This window comes from Pteronotus mesoamericanus, unplaced genomic scaffold (assembly GCF_021234165.1).
Source record: "Pteronotus mesoamericanus isolate MK-2021 breed Mesoamerican mustached bat unplaced genomic scaffold, CSHL_Meso_final scaffold_167, whole genome shotgun sequence".
In the NCBI taxonomy this organism is placed as follows: domain Eukaryota; kingdom Metazoa; phylum Chordata; class Mammalia; order Chiroptera; family Mormoopidae; genus Pteronotus; species Pteronotus mesoamericanus.
This window is the reverse complement of record NW_026555308.1, coordinates 30,466,265-30,493,978: the sequence shown is the minus strand read 5'-3', so window position 1 is coordinate 30,493,978 and position 27,714 is coordinate 30,466,265. Positions and strand designations below refer to the sequence as shown.

At 40.2% G+C, this 27,714-nt stretch overlaps 1 protein-coding gene across 2 annotated transcripts in view; it reads left to right on the top strand.

Annotated features, from left to right (window-relative positions):
• Nucleotides 1–27,714, top strand: part of SNCAIP (synuclein alpha interacting protein) — a 141,658-nt gene that overhangs the window by 95,824 nt on the left and 18,120 nt on the right. For both annotated transcript variants that reach the window (XM_054589903.1, XM_054589904.1), the window contains exons 4-6: nucleotides 13,155–14,011; nucleotides 15,659–15,838; nucleotides 21,283–21,396. In XM_054589903.1, the coding sequence (XP_054445878.1) occupies nucleotides 13,155–14,011; nucleotides 15,659–15,838; nucleotides 21,283–21,396 (1,151 nt within the window). The remainder of the gene's footprint in view (nucleotides 1–13,154; nucleotides 14,012–15,658; nucleotides 15,839–21,282; nucleotides 21,397–27,714) is intronic.

Genomic DNA, 27,714 nt, shown 5'->3' with positions numbered 1-27,714 from the left:
ATTCATGGTGCTTTAAATGCCTTGTGATTCTTCAAAATATGTATCTGCTGAGCTCATTGTATTATTTTCTTATAAAAAAAGATAAATATTAATGCAGATTTGCATCTGAGAACTTAGATGCACTAAGGTTACAAATTTCAGTTATGTAACAGTAACAAATGGCCTTGGGATGTGTTTGAGAAAAGATTCTGAAAGAATATACCTAAATTATAGATCACCAGATGACAATGAGTAAAGAAATACAATAATTTTTAAACTTGGTGTCTGGTAAAAGTCACTTTAGATGTATATTTAACAGCATTGCCGTGTTTTTGGTCCCTGTGCATATAAATTTTGTGACAAACCCTGAACTTTTGAAAATACAGGGTCTTCTAAGATTTCCAAGGATTTTGACCAGCATCAAGACAAAAAAAAAATAAGTGGACATGAAATTTATCCTTTGAAAGCTGCTGTGACACAGCCGATGCTGCTGAGCGCAGAAACCCCCTGCTCTCCGTTTTATTAAGGTTTCATAACTAAAAGCATGGACAGGGAGGTTGGCATGACAGTTCCCATTGAAAATCCTGCTTACTGATTCATTTGACATGAAGAAAAATGGTATAATATAAAACAGACTCCAAAGAATAGGGAAATACATTTTCTAAGATCCAATCAAGAAAACGAACACTTCAACCTAGTAAAGAATCTAACATTTATGACAAAACTCTCTATTTATTAAACTATAGTAAAAATTTACATTGCAGTAAAACATCTAGATGAGAATGTTAGTCAAATAAGACAATTATTTTTTTTCTTGAAAAAATTATAATTATACAAGTGATATAATTCATTAGAAGAAACGGAAAGTAAAAACTACAATGAACACTGCCACTAAAACAAAATTACTGTTTTTCTTTTTAGTATTTTTTTTCTGGAGGCATCTTTCTTTTTGGATGGTTGCAATCATAGCGTAAAGACAGTTTTGTCTATTGCATTTTTCTGTTGTTAGAGAATGTGCATGGCCATCATTTTGAATGAACCACAGAACTTATATCTGAGGGTAGAGCTGCCCTCTCTGGCCAAAGGGAGGCACCATCTCTGCCTTTTAATCATTAACACTCTGTTTATGTTTCTAAGAGAAAGAGTAGGTGACACTGTAGGGAAAGAGGGGAGCAGGGGTTGATTGAAAAGTTAAAATTAAACTCCGGCAATGTCAAAAATAATGAAAGGGGCTGGATGCAGCAGAACTTAAAATACATCGTGTCTTTGTCCCTTTCTTTTCTTGAAAATTTCTGCTCTTTATTTAACCACAGCTATAAGCACCACTGCTCCCTGATTTTTTAAGACTAGCAACGTTGTGGAACTAAAAAAAGTCAGGAATGAGACAGTATTAGAGAGAGAGAAAATTGGGGGGAAAGGACTCACAGGCTCCTCTTCCATGTTTTGGTTTATTTTTATTGGACTCTAAGAAACATGCCCCACACTTAAAACAGACAAATCTCTTGATAGAAACGAGTTTGAGGAAATCTGCAGTAAGGAAGGATGATAAACTGGAATTACAGAGACAAGCATTTAGGCTGGGAGGGAAAGAACTGAAGCACAGGGACGAGGAACCCTGTCGAGGCCCTACAGTGACTTCCTTCTCTGAAGTCTCAGTCCTGTCCTGAGGGAGAAGTGGTTTCCTGGCCCATCTGCCCAGTTCAAGGCTACCGTGTGAGTGCATGGCAGTGGGGTGGGGGAAGGGAGTTGTTACTAGTTTGGGAGCCTTATGGCCTCTCTGACAGCACCTCACTTGTTGGTAAAAGCCTATCTTTTTTTGTTGTTTCCCAATATTAAATGAGCTCTGTCTTCCCATTTTAAATGACCCCTGTTTGGTCCACATATCCCTTTGACTCTGACTCTTACCATTAAAAAAAAAAAGTCATCAAAGAAACTAAAGTAATAGAAGCCGAAACTTAGAATCTCATAGTTGAAGACTCATCAGAGAAAGTCAAGGGCCATGACCTTCACCCAAGTGCAGACCCTGCTGTGGCAGCTGATCGCTCACTCAGGCCTTGCATCTCACACTGTGGTCCAGGACCAGCGCCAGGGCCAGCAGCATCACCTGGGAGCCTGTCAGCAGGGCAGACTCCCAAGCCTTGCCCCAGCCTCCGGAGTCAGAATCTGCATGCTGCGAAGCGCTCCAGGTGATTCAGTTATGCATACTCAACTTTGAGAAGCACTGACTTAGGCCGCCTCCCTGCTCACTCTTTGTCCACGGTAAAGCATGGCGATCTTTTCTAAAATGCAAACCTGATCATGTCACTCGAAGCTCAAAAGCAGGCAATGGTTTCCCAAGATGGTTCTCAAGATACACAGTGGGAAACACTCTTATGTGTCCTTCAAGGCCCTGACCGACCTCCTGGGTCAGCAAGCTTCCTCACGCACCGCACTCCCCTGCTTTCTGCCTGCCAGTCCCATCAAGGAGTCGCCTTCAGTCCTCCAGATGTGCTGTGCTCTTTCACGCAGGGATGTCCTTCTGTTTCTCTTTTCACCCCCAAGTTCACCTCCTCGGGGCCTCTTTACCTTACTCCCCAGACCACCACTGTCCCATGGAAATGTAATGCAAGTCACTTACATAATTTAAGATTTTTCTAGTAGCCACATTCAAAAATATAAACAGATGGGGTGAATTTAATAATATCTTTTATTTAATCTAATACATCAAAACTATTCTCATTTTGACATGTACCATAAGCCATAGGTGTCTAATGGCTTCTATCTTGGACAGTGCAAGGCCTAGATCATATCAATACCTCCCCCAACTTCTATTCATTTCCTAGCTCTCTGTATTTTTCCTATTTAAATATCTGTTTTAAAAATTATTAATAATGTGATGTTGGTTTAATATTAGTTTTCTCTGATAAACTAAACAAAATCTCTTCGGGGTAATTTTGTTCATTCTATCTCCAGTGCCTGGCTCTGGTGCCAAATACAGGGGTGGGCAAAAGTAGGTTTGCAGTAGTGAAACACAGACTTTATTCTTGTATTATTAATTACTCATTAACTATTGTATTATGCCTTTTTCCATACAAACAACTGTAAGCCTACTTTCGCCCACCCCTGTGTATATTCGGGTACAGGTGGACAAACGGATGTGTGAAGAGGTGAAAGGCAGCCTTGCTCCTTTGGGTTTTGTATTACAATTAAAGTACAGGACATATCTTCTCTTCTTTTGGTTTGACACCTTGATCCTTCAGTTCTCTCTCCCCTTTTAGCTACACCATGAATGTCTTTCTCTTTACGAGCTCCCTCTCATTATCTCCCATCTTAAAAAACAAGCAAACAATACCCCCTTCTAGTGACTTCCATCCTGATTCTCTGCTGCTCTCTTCCCCCCCACCCCCTGATTTACAGCCAACCTGCTTTAAAAAGATAAGGGAACCGCCATCTCTGGTTTTCTACCTCCCATGCACTGTGAGTATGTACAGTATGACTTGCACCTCTCTAGGAATGGTCACAACTTCCACGTTGTTAGGTCCATTGATACTGATAGTCTCATCTTTCTTGGCCTCTTCACGTTATTTAAGACTTGGCTATGCCTTTCTGGAAACATTCTCTTCTCGGTTTTGTGATGCCACCTGTCCCTTCATTTTCCTCCGTAACACTCTGACATCTTCTTAGTCTCCTTTGCAACTCCTCCTCTACCTGACCTATAAATATCTAAGTGGGACTTAAGTATTCGACAGGGCTCTGTCTCCTCTCTTTCTTTGCGTCGATAGCTCATTTCTTCTCACAGCTTCAAATACCACCTACCTGCCACTGCTGCTCGCCTCGGCACCCCGGGCCTCCTGTGTTATGGCTCACTCAGGATCTACATTGCAGGCCCTGTGGAATTCTGAGCAGGAAGTCTTGAATCTGCCCCTTCAGTATGTTACTCCGCATACTTCCCCTCAGTAAAGGCACTCCATGTACTGAAATATCTACTCACTGGCTGAAACCCAAAGTCTCCCTCTCCCTCCAACTCAGCATCAATCTATGTGCCTGGCCCAGAGTTGTCTGTGCTCAAAGTAACTCCCCATCTGTTTACTTCCCTTCATCTCAACAGCCACCAGCTAGTCCATGCCACCTTTATGTTTCATCCAGGTTAACGGCCATGAATTAGTCTCACTTCTTTGTTCACCACCAGCCCTTGCCCACCCACCCCCCCGCCCGGTTCCCACTGAGTAGGCAGAAGGATGTATTTTATAATGTAAAGCAGATCATTTCACTTCTCTGTGAAATCCCCCCAGGGATACCACATTTCAGTTAAAATATAAACCAAACTCTTTGTTGTGGCCAATAAAACCCTCAAATGAGTTGGTGCCCGACCACCTCCCCCAACTCCATCCATGATCACATTCAGCCTGGCTCACTCTGTTCTAGATACAAGAACTTTGGAAGTGGCCAGATTCTCTCTTGCTCTAGCCATTTGAAAATATGCTTCCTTTCACCCAGATCTCCACAGAATTATCTTTCCTCTTGTATTTTTTCCCAGATCTGTTTGGTTTTGCCATTAGGACAGGGAGTATGTCTAGGGCACTCACCTCTGCACTTCGAGAACCACATGCACAGAAGGCATTCAACAAATGTTGAATGAATACATGCTATAAAAGTATTTTAATATTCTGCCCATTACTTGAACATTTCTGAACAAGCTTTATTATATTCTTGTATCCCTAGATTACATTAGAGAATGCCACCCTTAACCAGTTGAAAGATTTAGCAACTTAAAGAACAAATTGTCAGCGATAACATGATTCCAAATTCAGGCTGATGCACTAAAGATAAACAAAGCTGGGAAATTCTTCCACTCCATTGTTCCTAAGAAAAGTTATTTACCATTTTCCTGACTTTGCTCCCACACAGAAGCTTCATAGTGAGGGGTTGCCAAAATCTAGGTGGAGAGCAGTTTGGGATTTAGGTAAAAATGAATGCGAAATAAGTACAACCAGGTTTTGCCACTGGTTTCTGAAATCTAATTGCCTACATGTGACCCAAAGAGAGAAAATGTGAATTGCATGTTTAGGAAATAATTTTCATTTTCATGAAACGGCCCTGCAGTGTTGTAGAAACAAGCTGGAGTCAGGGAACCTCAGTCCTGGTTGAAAAGTCAGCATGCTATGTAATTTTCCACATAACACTTAAAATGCCCTGAGTTCTCATTTGGAAGAATACATGAGAGCTGCTCATCCTTTCTCCAGTTTTTGCGAAAACCTCTAAGAAAACCATGCACATGTATTGTATACCCAGAAACAGAGAGAGCTTTACAGAAATATATTGCATTAGCAATTCTAAGGTGTTAAATGGAGGAAATTTTAGAATTCTAATTAAGAAATACCATTTTTAGGAAGCCTTAAACTGCATGTAAGTCTTTTTTCCTTGGTTATACTGGCGCCTGAGAAGTGCACACTGCACTGCAGCAGGAGGCGGGGGCAGGGTGGTTCTCCCCCTGCCCCCCAAGCATTTATCCTGGGACAAGCCTCTGTCTGCCCTTGACTTTGTTCAGCTGCACCTGCCCTGTCCTCTCTGCAGTCTTGGAACTGAGAACCCTGGCCCAGGCAGGAGCACACGTGGCCTGCCAAGAGGAAGAGTAGGCTGCAGGCCAGGGCTGGCTCTCCCCTCCCACCCCTGCTCCCTCCCCTGGAGCTCTTAAAGTGCATCCTGCTCAAAATGGGACCAGGTTTCACAGACTTACCACTCTGTTTCTTATAGAAAATAGAATTCATCTAACTTTTGGGGGAAAAGTAGGAGTATATTTTTGTACCCTAAAGAAGTACCCCTTTCTCTGCTTGATGTCTAAAGCTGTATTTCTAATGTGGATACATAAGCCTCTATTCAGAAGTGAAAGAAACAGGCATCCTGGGAGCCGTCAGTGGAGATGGGGAGCAGAGGGTAGAGTAGGGACCATTACTCTCCCTGTCCCTCCTGCCCCCAGCACACACTCCTCTCTACCTCTTGCTCTCTGTCACAAAGGAGAAGTACTTTGGTGGTGTTTGTCTTTGACATTAGAGCAACACTGTAAAACATCGCCACCTTCAGTTAAAACTGGTAAGTATGTTTCTACACTTTCCAGAAACAGCTGAGCTTGCTGACACTTTACAGAAAATACACTGAGCAAGTTCTCCTGTTCCTGCGCTTCTTTGCTTGGTGTCTTTTGCTGTGTTTCTCTTTCTTCAATTCAGCACATAAGGGAAAAAGGGGGGAGGGGAGGGAAAGAGAGAGGGAGGGTGGGAACCTGGAGTGAATATTAGACTTAATCCACCTAAGAGGTTTTGCTAATGTCAAAATGAAGGTCAGCATACTTTTTAGATGACAGAATAACTCTGAAACTATGTACTTTCTCAGACCCACCAATTGTTATGTTACGTGAACTGTACTTTTGAAGTTCAGTAGTTTAAAGTTGTCAAATATTGTCTGATTTTATGATAGAACATGCCTTTTTTGTGAAGAAGTGTCATTTCTCTCCAGGGTAGTAGGGTTTGAGTATGTGAATGAATATTTACAGACCAAAGAAATGGGTGTAGATTGCGTGCAAAGTTAAGTGAGCAGGTCTTGACAATTCTGGACAGAACTGGGAATAATGAAACACGAATCTGACACTTGCAACAGCTGCTAGATATCAGTAGCCACTTAAACTCAGGAAATTTAGAACTGAATCATGAATCTTTTCCAATAGTATTTTAACATCTTATTGTGAATAAAGCATTGATATTTATATAAGTACAGTACTAAAGTCCTCTGTACCTCCCCTGCAGCTTCATAATACTCTCAGTAAAAGGTCTGTGGCACCAGTGAAAGGGATGAGCAGGCAACCCCATGGGAATGTTCCAGAAGCATGCATCCCTCACACGCATTCATTATTCCCAGTATCGCAGCCTGAACACAGTTCCCCAAGCCAGAGTGTAATCAGCCCTTTCTCAGATTAGGTTACAGCCTAGGACTACACAGAACAGCACCCAGCAGGCAGTCCTCACTCTGACTCCATACCACTCTCTTCCTGGCGCCAGGAGATGGTATAAGTCACCTGTCACCACTTCTCCCTGAGCCTGAAGTGTTTGCAATAAGTGGGCCCACTAGAGATTTCAGTTTACATTGGGTTAAGGAAACTCATAACTCTAGCATGGGCACCCCTCATCTTTCATCATGGCCCCCGTTGGGTGTAAAAATGGGAGGAAATGGGATGTGGGAGAACTTAAAAGGTATGGTCTTGAAGGTGCCTAGGTTTCCAGTAGCTAGAGATGTGAAGTGTATTGTTATGTGCATTTAAGGCAATTACAGTGAAAGCTGACCATTTTGTTTCATGGAATATAGAATTCATTTAATTTTTAACAATAAACAGTAGGGGTACCTTATTTTGTCCTAAAGCATATCCCTTTTTGTCCCCTTCTTGATGCCTAAAGTTCATATTTTCTAATATGGAACGGATAATTCCATATTTAGAAGTAAAGTAAATAGGCCTTTTGGGAACCAGCATTGACGTTAAGTCTAGAAAATTAGATCCACTGTTGCAATAGCAAACTGTACATTATCTTCCTAAGAAAATACTAATTTATCAGTCCCAAGAGCCAAAGAATTGTTCTGTGTCAGCAATCGGCTTAGCCTCATAATTACAAATTTGTAAGGATCTGTTGAAAGACGTGGATCCAGAAGAATTATAGTGTTTCATAGTGAATCACTCAGAATAAAGAACCCTGTTATTTGTAGACATTCCATACCGTCACAGAAATTTAGAGGTGGGTCAGGTCTTAGCAATCATGTAGTCTAACCCCTTTATTTTACAGATGAAGAAATCGAGACTTAAAACTTGTAGGAAATAGATGAAAATGTTTAAATGTGCAGTGCACCTTCTCAGTGTTTGAACATCTTCAATAGCTTACTAACGCTGTCTTTGAAATAGTCACCATAGTTAATGTGTCCAAAATAGGGCAAGAGTGCTTCATCGTGACCAGACTCCTATTTATCTACTATACTTAGCATCCTTGGTCTAGCATATTCCTTTCTTTCTCCTTCCCTCCTTCCTTTCTTCTTCCCTTCTCCCCCCTCTCCTCCATTTATTCATTAAAAGATTTGGTTACTGAACCCCAATATCTATGAGTTGCTGCTCTTGACAGAGGGCTGGTTATAAACACAAGGAGGTTTACAAGCAATCTTTGCCCTCGAGGAACTGTCAGGAGAAGATGAGACAAATGCATGAGTGAATAGTTGCAACCGAACTTCAGAAATGTCCAACTCTGTGTGGCCAAATACTCTCAGTGCCCTGGGAAACAAGGAGCAACAGCTCCCTGGGAGTCAGAGGAAGGGCACCAACGCGGTAATGCCAGGGGGCATCGTGTCAGATGAGCCTGCCTCTCGGGCAGAGAAGGCAGCAGGGGATTCTAGGAGAGGGGGAGTTTGCCCAGAGGTGGGAGCAATGAAGAAAGGATGTGTTTTACCCAGAAAGGGTGAGGATAGTGATAGGAGGACAGGCAAACAGTAGTGATGTGGGAATGATGGGTGCTGAGATGAGAAGATAAATTAGAAGGTAAATAAAAGAACTGATACATGCCGTGCTAAAGAATTCAACTGTCATCCTCAGCGCCTGGGATTCCCAAACCTCCGTAATTCAAGTATTGTTGCAGAACGTGCCCAGCGTCTACCTCTGCCATATTTGCTTCACTTATATACCACTCATGGTATTATTTATTTAACATCTTTTTCTAAAGTAACTTACTTCTAAACCCATATTTTTACAACAAACTTTATATCGGTGTTATAAATAGAAAACCAATGTCACTTGCAGTAATTTTAAGGTCTTCATTAAAATGAATGTGATGAAAATAAAATATTTCTTTGAACACTTTACCTATAAAAATTTCTGAACCTGTGGCCTGCAGTCTCATTGTTCCAAAGGGAGGTTCTAAATTTTAGAGAGGAGATAAATTCTTTGTAACAGCAAATCAAGACTCCTAAAATTCATTAGGAGAAAGAGTTGAAAGGTCTGCGACTCCCTCACTCTCTCAGTCAGGAGTATTTAGGGCGCTTCCACCCAGGGTATGTAGCTGTGCGCTACCCTGGCTACTGCATGGAGGAAATACTGTTCTCAGCAGTACAGGTCCACGTGAGGTTTTTGAGCTAAGAAGTAGCAAAGTCAGACTTATCTGCAGAGGGGTAACTCAGAACTGGACTGGAAAGGAACACCAAAAAAGTAGGTAAAACCTTGCCCAGGCTGTGAGAGGGCTTTAGTATGGTCCCAGTATAAAAGGATGAAGAAAAGGGATTTGGGAAGGATTCTGAATCAGACCAGGGCTTGGTTCCTGAAGGGTGAGAAGCAGGGGTCAAGGGAGGAGATGGGTGAGCCATGCCTTCAAGATGGATTGCTGGCGAGACTGTGTAAGCAGTCGTGTGATCCAGGCCAGGAATGAGGAATATGGTTAGAAAGACAGAGTGGAGAGAGAGAGTGTGTGTGTGCGCGCGCGCGCACGCTGGATGAGGGGAGGGAGGGGCACAGAACAGAAAAATGTAGAGAGGGTAAGACCCCGAAATCAGAACATGCTGCCTGCCACAAATACTTGCAATTCCTAGGCTCACAGTAAATGCTTGTTGAATAAATGGCAAAGTGTGAATGGTCAGCAGGCGACTGGAAATATCTTGCTGGTGATCAGAGACATTCCAAATGCCAGTGGATTGGAAGAGATAATTGTGGCCTATAAGTCAGCCTTGAATACACTTCCAGTTACCTACTGACCATTTTAGAAAATTTGTGACATGCTCAGCAGACAGTTTTAAGGTATATTAGACATGTTTAGTATCGTAAGATGTTAAATACGAATCCTTTCTACCAAAGTCATTAAGAACTTACTGTTTTCTAGGTGCTTTGAGGGATGGAGAAATAAATTAGACACAGATCCTGTTCTCACAGAGCTTGTAAAGATCTAATAAGATTGCAGATAAAATTTTCAGGGATATAAAGTTTATTAACATGGGAAGTACTTATTCATGATCTTCAGAAAATAAATTTAGCCTCAAAATCTTCCTACTAACCACAGTTAGTCTGAACTTTGTTTCCACACAGTATATGAAATTTATCATGGTGTTGGGGGTTGAACAACAGTGTAAGTGAAATTTCTTATAGAAGTAGAAGTAAAAATCATACCAGTTATTTACAGCCCTTTTTCCCGTGTTATGATTAAACTACCCATTTGCCCAGCTTAGGAGAAATAAACGAATTGAGTTTTACCTTTTGCATGTATATAAAATTGCCCTTCTCGGATAAGTGTATCAACAGAGTAATATATTAGAGTATTGTCATGAAAATGTGTTAAATAATTCATTTTTCATAGCTAGGATTCTTTCCCTCAGTAGTCAAGACACAAACTAGAAAGCATAGGTTTCACTTTCAGCCTAAAAAAGAGTCATACATTTGAATAAGGGGGAGGACAACGAGCCTAATGTTGATGCCCATTCTTCAGTTTTTAGACCCTTCTGTGGAAAGAAATGTTTTTATAAGACTCAGACAGAATTCATTTCCATACAGCGTTCCTAATGGCTCCTGTCAGAACAGAACAGCTGGGAAACATATGGTATCCATTTCCCTGTATCACTTGGAAAAAATTTCACATGTAAATAAAGCCAACATAAAAGAGTAGCCCTTTGAACCCACGACCTTATACATACAATACACAGATATATTGGTACAATGCACTCGTTGTATTGGCCCACTAACTTCTGTGCCTTTAAAAATTCTTTATTGCATTTTGAGATGTACATTTTCAAGATGTTCCAAAGAAATGAAGGTGATTTTCAAAAATATTAGCAAACATACCTATTAATAAGTATGTATCCCAGAAATGTAAAGGAATATGTATATATCTCTCACTACATTTAAAGCTTTTCAGAAAATTGATGAGTGAAATTAAGGGCATATTTACGCGTTATAAACTCTATGTCCATTATCTCTCTGTTTTAAATAAGTGCGTCAGTAACCATGTGTTCTTGAAAGGAAGAGAGAAAGGCTTGGCAGAAATTTCTGGCAGACATTAGTTTTTTCATAGCTTTACATTTTTAGGGAGAAAAGGACATACAAAGGATAGAAAAACTTTTAAATTTATAATGGACCAACTGGAATTAGTCTTTGCCTTTTGCATATTTACATTTCATACATAGCTTTAGAAAAGCTAGCTCTTATTGGTAATTATCACTCCTCTGAGTTTATTAACAGAACTTTTTCCCCTGTGAAATTAAGCTGTAAATCCCTCAGAAGGATGCACTTTGGGCATTTAAAAAGAGGTTTAATGTGTTGTACAAAGTGAGATTCAAATTTAAATACTAGCATTTGTTAATTGTCTGCTCTGTGCCAAGTACTGTGTACAATTAAGAACCAGAGCCAACAAAAGGGAAGAGAAGCAGCAGCTTCAGAGCATCTAGATACCTTCCTTCCCTTCTAGAGCATTCCCTATTATTGCCTGTTCCTTACTGAACAGAATCCAAACCTCCCCGCACAAGCTTATAATATCCTTTTCTTAGATTCTAAAATGCCAGAGCTAGAAGGACCTCAGAGGAGGACTGCTTAGTGCAGATCCCCTGAAACCCCTTGCCAAACTGAGGTACATTTTGGAGAAAGAACCCACCAACAGTTACGTGGCTCAGAACATTCCCTCTTACCTCCTTAGCTTGGCTCCAGAACTTGTCTGAATCCTTTCAGAACACATCCTGGGAGGAGGGAGAATGACCAGTGGTCTAAGTTTGGGGAACTTTAATAACTTGTATTCCACTTTCACTCCCCACATCGGTGATAGCCAGGGACTCTTGCAGAAATGATAGAGTCCCCCCCATCTAGGTATACCTCTATCCACCTCTTTTGCTGTGCCCAATAGCAAAGACCAGACACAAAAACATGCTTTTGGGTTACAGTCTTCCCACCCGCTGTTGTTCAGAGAAGGATAGATAGATGAGAGGTCCCTGGTTGGAGGGCATGTCCTGAAACCTCACCCCTTTAATGGGGATGGTGTAAACTAAGTGGAAGGGAGTAGGAACCCATAAGTTGCTGGTCTGCACATTTCCAGGGGCTCTGGGGTACCTGTCACCTGGTCAGGGGAGTGTCCCAGAGAGGACCAGTGTCATTGTGGCCAGGGAGATTGGTGTTGCTCCACCATCCTGCACAGAGAGGAGGGCAGGGTGGCCTTTCATATGAGTCCAGCTGGGAAAGGTGTTGGTTCTTAATCTTTCCCCTCCCCATGTGTTGCTGTTTCACTTTATACTCCATCTCCACTAGACACTCAAATGCAAACCATGCAGTGTTTATCTAAGCTTTGAACAAAAATGAGAAAAAAAAACCCAGTCTGTCTACCTCACCCTCCCTTTGCAATGTCCTTCTCCTCTTGTTTCTTTCCAGCTTTCCAGACAACGAAGGGCAGCACTGAATCTTAAAGAGCTTGTGCCCTTGTGAAGTGTCGGTGTGTCACGTTGCTCTGTCATATGTTGGGAAGCACCAGTGAAATGTCCCTAATAAATGACGGATGGGGGTGCTCCATCTAAGATGGGGTAAACTCACCCTTGGCCTGTCTTCCACGGTCCTGTCAACTCCTGACCACTTCATTCCTTTCCGTTCTTTTCCTAATCTGTCTAACAGATCACCTAGTGAATCACCCTATCGGTCATAATTTGTTTGCCCAATATTAAACAGTTTATTTCTTCTTTGTATGGGACTCCTTAGGCTTCAGGAGTACACATATACCTGTGTGTACATGTGGGAATGTTGCACATACATCCCTTCTCTCCCTAAATTAGTTCGGAAGTCCATTGGACACCGAGGAGCCTATCCTCCAATTCTGCTTTTCAGAGTGGTGACAAGTATCAAAATACTTGCCCAGCAGGTGGAACTGTCGAGGGACTAAACCTCAATATCTGTCTGGGCTTGTTTTCTTTGGCTGTCTGCTTTCACCATTACTACTTTTCTTTAATTAATTTGGAGCCATTATGTCATAACTTTCTGTTATCTGTAACTGTTTTCCAGTGTTAGGTGTGAACTGTTTGTTTTATGATATGCGTTCTAAGTGGTCCCCTTGCACAGGGGCTTACTTTGAGCATAACTTGAGTGGACCATGTCCGTCTGCATAGCCGAGATATTTTTCGTGTTTCAATTTAATAGTCTCCTCTTCTAATTTATTTTAAAACAGTTTCTAGCTCAAGCTGGAATTGCAGCGTCTCAACTCTTATTACAAACACGCAGAAGCCCACAGGAATCGCTGATGTATACAGTAAGTTCCGCCCAGTGAAGCGAGTTTCCCCACTGAAACATCAACCAGAGACTCTGGACAACAATGACAATGATGACCAAAAGGACCAGAAGACAGAGTACCAGAAAGAAGGTGATGCTGACCCAGGCCCCCAAGCCGAAGAGCTCAGCCCCGGAGAGAGAGAGGGCGGCCCCCCAAGTAAGGTCACGGAGCCCAGTGCACTGCTGGGCGAACTGGAGCATTATGACCTCGATATGGATGAGATTCTGGATGTGCCTTACATTAAATCCAGTCAACAGCTTGCCTCTTTTACCAAGGTGACTTCAGAAAAACGAATTTTGGGTTTATGCACAACCATCAATGGCCTTGCTGGCAAGGGCTGCTCTACAGGAAGTGCTGAGAACTCACCATCCAACATGACACCATTTTGTGTTCTTTCTCCCGTGAAAAGCCCTCACTTGAGAAAAGCATCGTCTATCCTTCGGGACCAGCAAAAGCTCTCCACTGAAGACTCCGAGAGCTCGCCGCCTCTGGTTAAATGTGGCTCTGAAAACCAGGGTAAGGACTTCCTGAACAAGACCTTCACTGACGCCCATAGTCGAAAAGTTGAGAAGCCAGTGCCAGACTGCCAGCTCAGGGCCTTCCACCCGCAGTCCTCAGCAGCAGAGCCCAAGCTGGAAGAGCAGATTGGTGGCATGAACTGGACCAGCTCCCAAGGCCCAGAAGAAAGGAGTGAGTATCTGAAGAAAGTGAAAAGCATCTTGAACATTGTTAAAGAAGGACAAATCTCTCTCCTGGTAAGTATGCGCTAATTCAGCATACACATGACTGATGTAGAGACTTGACTTATCAGCTCCATCTGTTAGTAACAGAATGATGATACATTTGTTCCCATTCTTATTTAGTCTTAAGACTTTAGTTAGGTGCTCTGACTTTTGAGTTTTAAAATAAAAAGTTAGAAGGTTAAGGTAGGGAAAAACAAATGAGTACAGAGAGAGTGTTATTTCACTTTGACTATGCATGAATTCAGCAAAAATAAGGACACTTAATCTAAAACAAAAACAAAACAGAAAAGCCCAGCACTTTCTTTAACTTGAATCTTAATGTCTTTCTCTTTTGCCTTCCTAATGGTTTCCAATGCTCTCACTCAGTTATTTGTGAGGATGTCAGTTTCTTGCTTAAGGTGGACCTGCCAGATACATGAACAGAGGGTCTTCTGTTTTGTCCTGATTATTATTACGAAGACTTGGACCGGGAGGTTTGAAAGCATTTGCAGATAGAAGCTCACCCTGGAGCTTGATTGCCCTCTGACCCACGTGGAGTTTTTACTAGTTCCAGCTCTGCATGTCTAGGGAGCAGGAAGAAGCTTTTCTAAAGACTCTAAACAGAGTAACATGATGTAAGAAAAGTCTGTTCTGCTTAGGCTCAGAGAGCTGAACTGAAATCACACTCCATCTGCCTGCATTGTTCTTTTCTGGCTTCCAGACTTGGATCGAACAGTAGCAAGCCTGGGCTAATACTATGATATTAATTAAAGTCTCATTCAGGAAAATCATCACATCTTGGCAGTGTGGTTCTGCTCAGAGCAAATCCATGCATAGATAAGTACAGTGTGCATGCTCTATTATCACAGATCTTATTGTTGTAATAGGATGATATGACTGAATAATTTTACTAAATAACGTAATGATTTTTTTTCTCCTGAAAATGTCTTTTCCATTTCTCTTGGCCCTTCTTCTCTTTTTCTGCTTGGTTCATTTCTTTTTCCTTCCCATGTTTTCATGTTTCCCAAATAATAATACCTCTCAATTTACTAAACAGTCTTCATCAACCAGTGTATACTCAGGGGATGAACTTCACCAGAGGTGAGAAACCTAAAGGCAGGTCTCCTCCCAATGCCCCCATCAGCCTGTCTGGGGATGAAAGCGCCTAGAGGTTCCATGGAAGCAGCAGTTGCAGCAGTCACCGTGGAGCTTGCAGTCATAGCCTGTTCTCCATGGTTCAAGGCAAAGCAGATGATTGAGGCTAGTAGTTCATTATTTCAACAAACCTACAACAGGGAACATCACACAGCCTGGCCCTCAGGACTTAGCAGTGGACTGGCAGAGACAGACAGGGAATTTGCACGTTACTGTCGGTGCCATCGCAGTTCTTTACGAGCCAGCTAGGAACCTCCCCATGCTTGCCGACCTATCCCTGTCACCATGTCTCCCACATGAAAATAAGTCTCTTGAGCTTTTATGTCCTAAAACATAATATAACAAAACATATGTAATGGAAAGTCGTTAGCATGAAGAGCAAGGAATTCTGACTTCTTAGTTCCTGACAGCTGCCATCAGAGCTTCTGGAAGCTCATCTCTTCTTCCCAGCGCCCAGAGAAAAACCCCAGAGTGTCTTATTCTGATTTATTGACCTGACTTTTCCTAATCTTGCTATATGTACAGCCCCACCTAGCTGCTGACAATCTAGACAAAATTCACGACGAAAATGGAAACAATCTCTTGCACATCGCCGCATCGCAGGGCCATGCAGAATGTCTGCAGCACCTCACTTCTTTGATGGGAGAAGATTGCCTCAATGAGCGAAACGCTGAGAAGTTGACTCCAGCGGGCCTCGCCATCAAGGTGAGTGGTTGGGGCTGGGCCCCCCACAGCTAAAAGACAGGTTTCTATTTTTTAAAATTTCTACTGAGCTAAAGCGTTGGGATGGAGAGAGAGAGAGAAGATAATATACCAAACAAATCGCAAATGAGTATGTCATATTTAAGAGATTAATCATTTCAGTCATTAACTGCTTTGAGAGTTTGAGTCTGCATTCCAGTTTATTGTGCAATGAGGGTACGCTTCAAATCAGCTAAGAAAGAGAAGGGGAAATGATCTATTGGGGTGCTAAGAGCTTTTGTTACTCATGGAGACTGCAATTTAGGCTTTTAACCACACCTGGATCTGTCAGAGACTGTTTCATTTGTTCCTCATGTGAGTATAATGAAGAAGACAAATGAGGACATGGTGTATTTTAAGGGATGATAGCCCACAGGAGTATTCCAGATAATGAAGTAGGCTTCTCATGGATCACAGCTGAAATTTAAATGTCTTCAGGATCAAGAGTTACTTAGGATATCAGTGCCGAGTTTGAGTTTATCTGTGGCAGACAGTATGCTCTCTGTCAAAAACTACACAAATTAATGCTGACTGCATTAGAGTTAAAACCTAGAAACTTTGATACAGGAGAGCGTGGTCTTTTATAGCACTGCAGTGAGTACCTCTGTGATATATATATAACATATCACTGGAAGGTTAGCTATTAAACTAAAATTACTTTTAATGTCTTTGGCAAGTAAATGTGGAATTCAGTCATATTTATTAAGAAGCTAGAAATGAAGTGTAGGGAAATACAATACAGCTTGTGCTTCTGCATATGCACTTCACGTAATAATGTCCTCTGAAAGCTGAATAATCATAATTTTTATTAATGGAATTATATTGAAATTTATTAGGGGAACTTGCTAGTTAAATCTACTTTTGAATTCACTAAAGAACATATAATGTTTGAAAAGCAAGCAATTGCTATCTTACCCCTAGTATATCTTTTATGCAAATCTGAATTTTTTATGTCTTTATTTACCATTCAGTAAAGTTTTATATATTAAAAGTTGTTTTCTATTTTATTTAGTTTTACTCAATGATAAGGTATTATTTCAAAGATAGCATTAAAAAAAAACTTTTTGATAAAAGGACAGATCTATGATCCCAGTGGCTGTCATTTTTCTTTAGTCGGGATTGATGCTATATAAGATTAAGAGCTGACCTGCAGGCAGCCATCCTGAAGAAAGAGAATCAAATGTCAACTTGAGGTTCAGCAGAGCTGAGTTCAACAATATTACCAAGTCCACTGGATACTGTGTTAATTGATGGTAATAAAAATTTGAATGAGACAGGATCCTTTTTCTTTGGAAGTTGCTAGCCTGGTGGATAAGGCAGGTAAGTTATCAGTAATTCAAGTGCAGATAGGAAATTCAAGATCTAGTCCTATGTTAGAGTCCTGTGGGAAAATAGAGTTGGGCCTAAGATCAGTGGGCATGTGCCAGTGATGAATAAAATATTCTTGCAATGCCAATGAATGGTGACATTAAAACACTAAATGCTTTAGTGTTTATAAAATACTTATAATGTATAGTTTTCCTGACTAATGGTAGATTACTGAATATATTCTAACTACATACTTGGATGAAAAAAGGTTTTTTTCCCTTAATTTGCATGCCCTAGTCCTATTTTTGATAAAGAACCTTTAGAGCAGTAAGGTAGGTAAGAAACTTAGTGGGTCATTAATATGGCCCAGTTAATATGGATACCACAGAAGGAGTTTATACCCAGGGTATAAACTCCTTCTGTGGTATCCATATTAAGTTTTATTCATTCTTGGACTCCCCCAGTCAACATAGTATTGCCATGATACAATCAGCATACAAAACTTAGCACTTTTTGTTTGTTTGTTTGTTTTAATGAAGAATGCATACAAACCTGTAAGACTCAAAAGCTTTTATAGATTTGGAATCCCAGGCTTTTCATGCTTTACTTCTGAACAATGATTTGAGAAATGGACGTGTTCCTCTATGCCTTCCTTTAACATAAACTTTACAAAAGCAGTAAATACAAACACTTTATAACAAGTGCCATCCCCTTGAGAAATCTGTCCTGACACATGATCTACTTCAGCCTATTCAGTATATTTGAATGGACATTAATGCAAAGAGAGTCCTAAGAAGTCATCGTTTTCTGTTTTAGGGCCTTTGTTTGAACACCAGTAACTGGCTGATGGTATTTCACCTCATTAAGTATAGTTCTGAGAGCCCTGTTGTCATTAAAGACAAACGGACTTGGTACAAATGGGCAGAAGTTGCTCAGATAACATGACTTGGCTGACAGGGAGCAGAGTCAGAGATAGGGTATCAAATAAGATTACCTGAGAAAAAGGAGCTTTGAATTTATAGGAAGGCTTAAGAACATCTCTCTCCCACTCTTAAGCTCCTTAAATGGAACATAATAAATTCTTGCCAGTTACATGCAGAATTTATTGAATGTTTTCTGGGGGACCCAACACTAGGTACTATAGGAGTAGAGCATTACTGAGTGCCCTTTGGAATGAAGGATTTCTAAAAGGTGAAAGCACTGTTTTCTAAAATAGAGCTAGAACAAGAAACTATTTTAGGAACTAAACAGACTGAGAATGAAATAACCTTTATTCCTTTTTCTCATTTAGTCCTCCTGATTAAGCTCAAAGAGAAAGTGTTGGTCTGATGAGAAAAATGACTTCAAACACAACCTACTGACATTCCTCTTTAACATGCAATGAGTGGCCCCAGGCTGAGAGACTTCAACAGGCGAAAATCTCCCACTAGAATTTAATAACATTTTTTGTTTTCTTGGTATTTCTATTTATGGAAAATGGTATTGTTTTTAAACTCATAGTAGTGATATATTTCTTTTTGCCTTTCTAGCCGCATTTTACTTATTTAAATGTTGCCTTCTTGAATAACTATGCCTAATAGACATGTAACAAAGCATTCCACCTAATAACAGCAGAATTCTTCTCAAGTGCACATGGAACATTTTCCAGAATAGGCCATATGTTAAGCCATAAAACAGGTCTCAATAAATTTAAAATGATTGAAATCATACAAAGTATGTTCTGCAACCATAACGGAATGCAATTAGGAATCAATTACAGAAGGAAATTTGGGATATTTATAAGTATATGGAGTTAACTCATTCTAAAATAATCATTGTATCAAAGAGGAAATTACAAGGGAAATTGAAAAATATTTGGAGATGAATGAAAATGCAACATAGCCAACATTTAAGGATGCAGCTAAAGCAGTGCTTAATGGGAAATTTATAGCTATAAATGTCTATATTAAAAAAGAAGAAGAAGAAAGATCTCAAGCCTACACTTCTACCTTAGCAAACTAGAAAAGGAAAAACACTAAATTCAAAACAAGCAGAAGGAAGGGAATTAAAAAATTCAAGTGGAAATAAATGAAATAGAGAAAAAAGTAAAGTCAACAAAACCAAATTTAGTTCTATGAAAAGACCAAATAATAATAATAATAATAAACTTTGAGTTAGACCAAGGAAAAAAAAGACCCAAATTATTAAAATCAGAAATGTTGCCTCATATTTCTGTGTTCTGTGTAAATAGTAGTTTCTATAAACTGCCCGACCTAGTAGATGCTTAATATGGTTCCCATTCCTTCATCCAGAGAGAATGAAGCACACTGAATCATTTTTTTTAATCCTTGTTGGAAACACTTAACACATTCAAATTGTGTAATGTAAGGAAAATCTATAATGAAGGATGTATACACATGAGGAAGGGTGGGTGGGGTGTAGGGAGCTCACACAGGTAAGTGCAATAGTGGGGGTAACAACCAGAGCACAGTTAACACCCCAAAGCCCAGGACAGGGGGAGGATCTGAGATAGAGGGCTGGATAGAAGACTGGCTGACTTTTGACCTTTGACTGGTAGAGGGACTCAGCCAGCCCATGGCAGCCCCATAAAGGAGTAGGGGGAAGCCAGGATCAGAGGGAACCTAAACTCATTGGCCTTTCCTGGTCTCTTGCAAGCAGCCAGGGGACTAGGGAGCCAGCCTGCACAGATCAGCTTTCCCTGGGAGCAAGGAGGGCAGAAAAGGGAGGAACTAGATCTGAACGAGACACCAGGAAGCTGTTCAACAAACACCCAGTTATGTTAGATGTTCCAAATGGAAGGGATAGACTGCATATGTATGGTTGTGAGTTGACTACTTGAGACTGCATAGGAGTAGATGAAGAATGAGCAGATTACCTCCTCTTGCCTTGTTTTTAGAACAGACTTCCTTGAACTCATGCCCATTGTAGCTGAGTTCTTCTGTGCTAAGGTCCCACCCTGTACAAACCAAGAAGGCAGTTGAATGTCTCATTTGTCTTAGAGAGTGATAATGAATGTCTAAGAGAGCATCTGGCAGTATAAGGTAACAAAGATTGCATGCTTAGTAAACTTATGTGCTTCGTCTCATTCGATCTCCACAATGTTTATGAGGTAGTTACTACTTACCCTGCTGTTTCACAGAGGAGAAAATTGAGTGTCAGAGAGGTGAAGTAACTTGATCAAGGTTTTATAACTAAGTGGTAGATTAAAGATTTAAATCCATTTCAAAGTCTGGGTCTTAATCACTAGGTTATATGTATCACGACCGCCTCCCTGGACTGCACAGTACGGGGTCGCAGCACAGGACAGAGGCGCTGTTGTGGGCAGGGAGCGGGGGAAGGCGTCAGTGAGGGCAGTGTTGCAGCCAGTATCACAGGGTCATTTTCTTTCTTTATTTTGGAATCCTAACATTTTAACTTTACAAGGGAAAACTCTTAGTCTAAAAGTTAATACATAAACAAACTGTGATATATCATGCCATGGAATACTTGTCCGCAATAAAAAAGAATAAAGTATTAATATAAGCAGTAGCTTGGATGAATTTCTGAGGTGTTAGGCTAAATGAAGGAAGCCAGATGCAAAAGAGTGCATAGTCTATTTTATGGTGATGGGAATCATATCAATGGTCACCTGGGGTAAGGGTGAGAGGAATGAGAGCAAACGGCTAGCAGAAGTTTAGGGGTTTTTTTGTTGGTGGTGGTGGTGGTAGCGGTGGTGGCTTTTTTTTGGTGGCGTGATGGAAATCTATATCTTTATTGGAATTGTAGTTACAAGTGAGTAGGTATTTGTCAAAATTCATCAAACTGTATACTTTAAAATGGTATATTTTTTTAATATACAGGTTATACATCAATATAGTGATTAAAATAACTGATTAAAATTATGAAAATGTACTTAAGTAAATTCTACAGTTGATTTAGAGTCAGAACCACAATACCAGAAATATCTTAGGTAATATACTTGTATATTAAATAAATTAAACCTGATATAAAAGGCAAAATTCGTGTGATTTCTTCCCTTGGTAAAATGATCATCTCTGAGCTACTTTTCAGACCTGAATTACCTTGCATTTCTTTCTTTTTCTCTTTTTTCTAAAATCTAGAATGGTCAGTTAGAGTGCGTACGCTGGATGGTGAGTGAAACGGAAGCCATTGCAGAGCTGAGTTGTTCTAAGGATTTCCCGAGCCTTATTCATTATGCAGGTTGCTTTGGCCAGGTATGAAGAATTTTTAATTATCAGATTTACAAGTGATCGTACTCATTGTAGTATTTTTAGTGAAAAAAGTTTTAAAACAACCTAAATATTCTATAATAGGATATTAAGTGAATAATGAAGCTACATCCATGTGATGAAATTTTATGGGACAGTGTCCATTATATAATATTTAAATTAAAATGTATGATACAAAACTGTTTCTGTACTCTGGTACCAAATTTTAGAGAGAGAGAAAGAAAAACAGGTAATAAGACCAAAAAAATAAAAAATTAAATTAAAAAAAGACTTGTATCACAGCATGTTTATAGTAGTTACCACTCAGAGTATAATTACAGTGACTTTTCTTTTTTTGTATTTTTCAGTATTTTCCAAATTTTCTACAATAAACATGTTTAACTTCTGTAAAAAAGGAAAATACTGTATTATTTAACCCAAAATTAAGGAGAAAATATTTAGTAAGACATTACTCAAGGAGATCTCCCTCTATTAAAGATGAGCAATCATGCTAACTAGATGAGTCTCAGTTACAACCAGTTTCTGCAGTAGGAAAACCCAGTGTGAGTAATTGATATACACATATCATAATCCAGTGTATGGAGTGAAAAATCATCACTAACTCCCTTGGAGGGGATGAATGTACATTATCTGTAAAAAGAGTTGTAACCACAAAATGTCAATCACAGTCTAAAAAAAATAAAGTCAGCACTGTAATAAAATAGATTAGTCTTATTTGTTTGTGGCAAAGAAAATTGCTTCTCATGCATATAACTATATCCCCTTTGGCTTCATAAATTTTCCCCAGTAGCAGTAAATTGTGATATTGTCAACAAGAGATTATGCTTTTTCAAGCATGACAAGCTCAAGTTCAAAAAATTGACTTGAAGAATGTTACTATATAGCCTTTCTTTAGAGCAGGTGATGTTAGATGAGCATTTATTTTATGCCACTGTAACTTCAATTTTATATATATAAAATTGAATATATATATATATATATTCTGTTTCCTCTATGGACCAGGCTCAGAATTTGTGTATATTATCTACTTGTTTCTTAAAACAACCCTGTTAGATCATGTTGCTTTTATTCCCATTCTATAGATGAGGAGACTGAAGAAAGCTAAGTGATTTGTACATGGTCTAATGACTAGTAAGAGCAAAGACTGGCTCTCAAGTCCTCTGACCTCAGGGCTAGATTCTGTTTTGTCTCCATCTGTGTACACAATTTGTATAACTTGCTCACAGTGGCATTGATACAGCTCCAGAAGTCTTTTTTCTAATTTGATCTAACAACACATTATGATATATGGAGTACCTTACACAGCTTTTTGAAGAAGTACCTGTACTAAATTTATGAAAGAAGAAAGTAGCAGGAACAACATTTAAAATTTGTAAAAGCCACTGTCTTTGAAATGATGACGTCATTTTGTGTGTGTGTGTTATGCAGCCGTGATATCCTACAATCGTAACAGTTAACAAGCATTTGCTAAGGATGTCCCTTTTTATACTGCCAAAAGGACAGAATATAATTTTCAAATGACCAACAGAATTAAATCACTGCTAATCTTTATAAGTTGTTTTCAGTATAAAGCAGAATTTAATTTATTCTCAAATTGTCAGAATAGTTGTTTCATATCCCTGATTTGACTTGCTTATACAAAAGTTAACAAGGAATTTTGATATTGGTGGAAAGGCTGCCTGCACTTTTGGTAGAGTTTGCCAAAGAAAAGGAGGAAAGGATTGCATTGCTGTTCTGAGACTCAAAGTAAATAATTGGGCATCCGGCACTCTTTGTCTTGGGAAATGTTGCTTATATATGCCAGTTTCTCTATTCAACTCTCACAGCAGGTTTCTCATAATTTGGAAGCTATTGGGACAGAACAAAAGAAAGTGCCCTTTCTGGGACTGATTGGGTGATAGTGTGGCTTACTCGGCTGAACCAGAGGAAAATATGGAAATTAGTGACCTATGTGAAGAGCAGTGTCAGACATTTGCTTCATGCTAATACCAATCTTCAGGTTGTTATTTCAAGCTGATAAGCATTTTTAATGACCTAAAGTACAACTTTGAGCAGGGCAGGCCAGCAGTGCCCTTAGGAGAGCATTCCTGCCCAAGTGGAAAATGTAGAAACCCATTAGATCTGAATCCTGTCCAGCCATCCTACATCCGCCACAGCCACTTATGTAACAGATAACCTGTGGAGATGCTGAACTTGGAACCGTTACAAGACTAATATTTTCACAAGGAAGACTGTTATTGAACAGTTTTCTAATGGATTCAGCACATGCAAGTTTTTCTACATCAAGCAGGCACTTGAGTGTATTCTGGTTTTGTTTCTTCAGTAAATACCTCTGAAAAGGACAGTACAGAGGAAAATTCTTCTCTTTGTTTTAGTTGCCCTCTGCCCCTCATATAGATTCTTAAAGAATGGGCTACATTTGACTCCCAATTTATGTCCTTTTTCTTATAAAAATTACCTTTAAAGACTCCAGCATCGCAGGGCAGCCAGCAGCTTTTAGTGGCACCCTGCTGTGATGGATCTTTGGGTGACAGGAATTGATTTTCCTCATCTTGACACATGAAGTCTCAGAGGGTACAATTATTTCATTGCCTGATTGTACCTTGCAGAGCCAGCACTGGGAGCGTGAAGGTGAAAGCCTCAGGGAGACTCAGCAATGCATGGGGTGTCCTCAGAGAGGCCTGCTTTGTTGTCCCTTGAGAGAGATGTTGCTAGCAAAACAAGTGAGCAGAATTGTCTCAAGTCAAGGCTACCGCCTGTGTAATGGGCTGCTTTATTCAAACATGAAGGTCCAGATGATCTCGTCCAGGCTCCCAGCAAACCTCTCACCCTCAGCTTCCCGGGGGATTCAGCCTCTTTTGCATTGGTCACTGCTTCTGTGGGCTCTGTTACTCTCAACTTCAAACCTGCCATCAGTTTGTTTCTGAATCATTCTCATGACTCTTCACTCAAGAGATTCTGCTACAAAAACAACTTCATCATAGCAGTGAGCATTTGCCAAGAAATACCTTTGCCCACACTGTGATGTTCATTCTTTTTAAATATTTGCTCTGATACAGATTTGGGGGAGGGGAGTCACTTTAAGAAAAGGCTCAGCAGTTCCTCGGAATGGTCATGAACAGTGATAGACATGCGGGTGGGGAGATGCTTCTGCAGGCTGTGTTACTGTTTTTCCACAATTTACTTTAAAAAAGGGAAACATTCCTTTGACTTTATTGTTTCACCATCATGGGGTAGAAATAAGTAAACAACACTGACAGTGCTGTGAATGCAGATGAAAGCAAAATAGAAAAATGTTTGGTGAGCATGAGCATCCATCTGCTCTCCAAGGACTGATCTTTGAAAAAGCATAAATGACACAGAGCCCCCACGAACCCATGAACTGATGGGTGGCTAACCCATCGTGATTTCTGCGACCCAAAGGGGTTGCCAAGGGAGCATGTCCTTCAGGGAGTCTGGCATCGTGGGGGCATCAAGCAGTTGTGGATACTCAGACCCAGAAAGCAGAAAACAAAAGTCATGGCAAACACCAGCTGGTGAGTCAAGCTGTTTGCGTTTGAATCTTAGCCTTACCACTGACTAGCTCAATGGCCTTGACACATTTATTCTTTTAAAGAAAAGGTCTCTCTGGACTTTAGTTTCTTCATCTTTAAAATGTGGATAATGGAACCTTCCTCACAGGGTTGCTCTGTGAACTAAGTGAGAAAAGCCACATAAAGCACTGCCTGTTGTTGGACCCACAGTAGACGCTAGATCAGTGCTGGCGATTATGATTATGATTATTATGATTTGGAATATCTTCCAGATTACTATTTTATTGCTATCAATATTATTTAGTTTATTTCACCATACATAAAATATAAGAGAAACTTATCAAAGCCTTACTCAGTTCTTAACCCATTTAATCAATTCTTAGATGTACTTTTCTACCACATTTTACTATCTCTTGGATTCTACATTTATCTCACAATAGATGACATTATGAAATTATCGTTGGCCATTTATTTTACATTTTAACATCTCAAAACCAGAATTAATCTTATATTGATGGCCTAATAGATTTGATGATCTATGAACACCAAGAGAGCTGCCTGCTTCAGAACTTATGGTTGCATCAAAAACTGCAGATATTTTATTTATACCATCAATAAACCTGTAGCATACTTTTCAATTACATTTTTATTAGAGTTTGTTCAGCAAGACTCATAAATTACATATATTAATTGCCTTTTTAAACGATCACATTGCCTTTGGGAACACACAAAACATTATAACCAGCTACCAAAAGTGTAGAACATTCCCAGAAGACAAAACTAGTAGAGGAAGGAAGTTTTCAGTCAATAACAAAAGTTGAATGGATATAGATAGACGTGTGGGGGGGTGGATCGAATGTGAGTTGCAGAGGCATTCTGTAAGAGAAATAATACAGAAGAGCCTCTCTATCCACGTTACTGCATTGGATGCTCCCTGAGAGCAATATTTTTAAGAAAGTGTAGATCTGAGATTACATTCTTACTTCAATGTCTTGTCCCTCAGAGGGGTGGGGTAGGGGACGGGTAGGTGTGTGTTGGAGCGTTAAAGGCCCAAGAGGGAAGAGATGGACACCCTTGCATATATGCATCTATAACGCATATATGGATTCACAACAGCCTTCTTAGTTGGAGAAAATAGCTGCATTTGTTCCATTCTCCTAACTAGACATTTGTTAAGTTTAACTTTTTTAAATTGTAGGAGAGTGGATCTCTGCAGTGTTAACGGAGCAGAAAGCAATTTTTTTCTGGAAGTGGGTGCTAAATGCTTTTACCAAAACCAGGGGATTCTAGCCATCCCCATGTCCATCGCAGAAATCCTAAGTGTTGGTTTTTAGAACCGGGATACAGTCATCTAGACCCTTTTGATAGTCACAGAAGAGATTTTTGTTTCCATTTAATAGGTCAGTGAAAAGCCAATGGCATATCTTTTTATCAAAGTAAATTGTCAAGTGCAGAACACAAAACTGAATCTGAGGTGCTGGGCAAAGACCTGTCTTATTGTAAATGATAAAATAATGGTTCTTCCTTTAAGGAAGCCTTGCATATTGAATTGGGTAAGACCAGTAATGGTAAGGAAGAGTTATCCATGCCATTATAAGGGAAGGAGGCAGGGCAATGTAACAATATAGACTGAATCTGACTCGGAGAGCCATCAGGAGCCAAGGCAACTCTTGCCTCCCATAGACCTTGTCTTGTTCTCCCACATTGTCAAGCCCCCACAAAGTCCAGGTGTCTGGACTCTTTCCCAGATGTCCACAACGGGGAAAATTCCTACTCACATGAAATGCAGTATTCCATTTCCTAAACCCCATTACTAAAAGTCAAAACACTATGAAAGGACATTTTCTGTGCATGTGGAATAGACATAGCCACTATAGTATTTAATTGAGCCTGAAAAAATATAAAAATATGCCTGGCCAGAACATACATATAACACATTTCTAAATATCTCAAACTCCTCTGAACTTAACTAAAGAGAAAAGCTGCTGGACTATCAGAAAATACGCAGTTACCTTTTTCAGTTTTCTGGTTTGTAAGATAAGGGTGTTTGAGTTGGAAGATCCACTGAAATCTCTCGTACTCTGCAGTGCAACGATGCCATGACCTAATGTTGTGGGGTAAGCCAGATCCCCACAAGCTTGAGAACAACCCGCTGAAGACGGCAGAGCTGCCCTTTCCATCCGTTAGGGCTGCAAGCAGCCTGCCCTCTGGATGCGTCCATGTCTTAGCCATCAACTTCAAACCAAGGGGTGTGTCCTTTATCCTGAGATGCAGCCACTCACCAGGGCCTTTTAAGGAGTTAAGGTCAACCATATGGTGCCATCATCTGTCTCCAAATAAAAATAATCTAATTTTTCCCACCGAATTAGGAAAAATAAAACAAATTGTTCCACCTTATTCATGTGAATCATCACCTGCTCTGGTTTAGATTTCAGCTCCAACTTTTCCCAAGTTTGACTCTAAAAAAAAAAAAAAGGTGAAGCCTGTCAACAGATCCTTACCCAGATTCTGACTCCCAGCCTGGCCCCCAGGCTCTGTTCCACCTCATTCTCTAGGCATGTTGAGGGTTTCACTTTCTACAAGGTCTGTCTGCTTTTGCAGCTAACACTCACTCTGCTTTCCCTGGGTGCATTCTGGGTAGGTTGTAGGCATTGATTACATTTTTCTCTTTTTGCTCTTTAGGGGTCTTACTCCCTGCTTGCTCATGTGGAAAAAGTGTTGTGCAAATGTCAGTCTGTCCCTGATGTCCCAGATGCCTTCATAAACATAG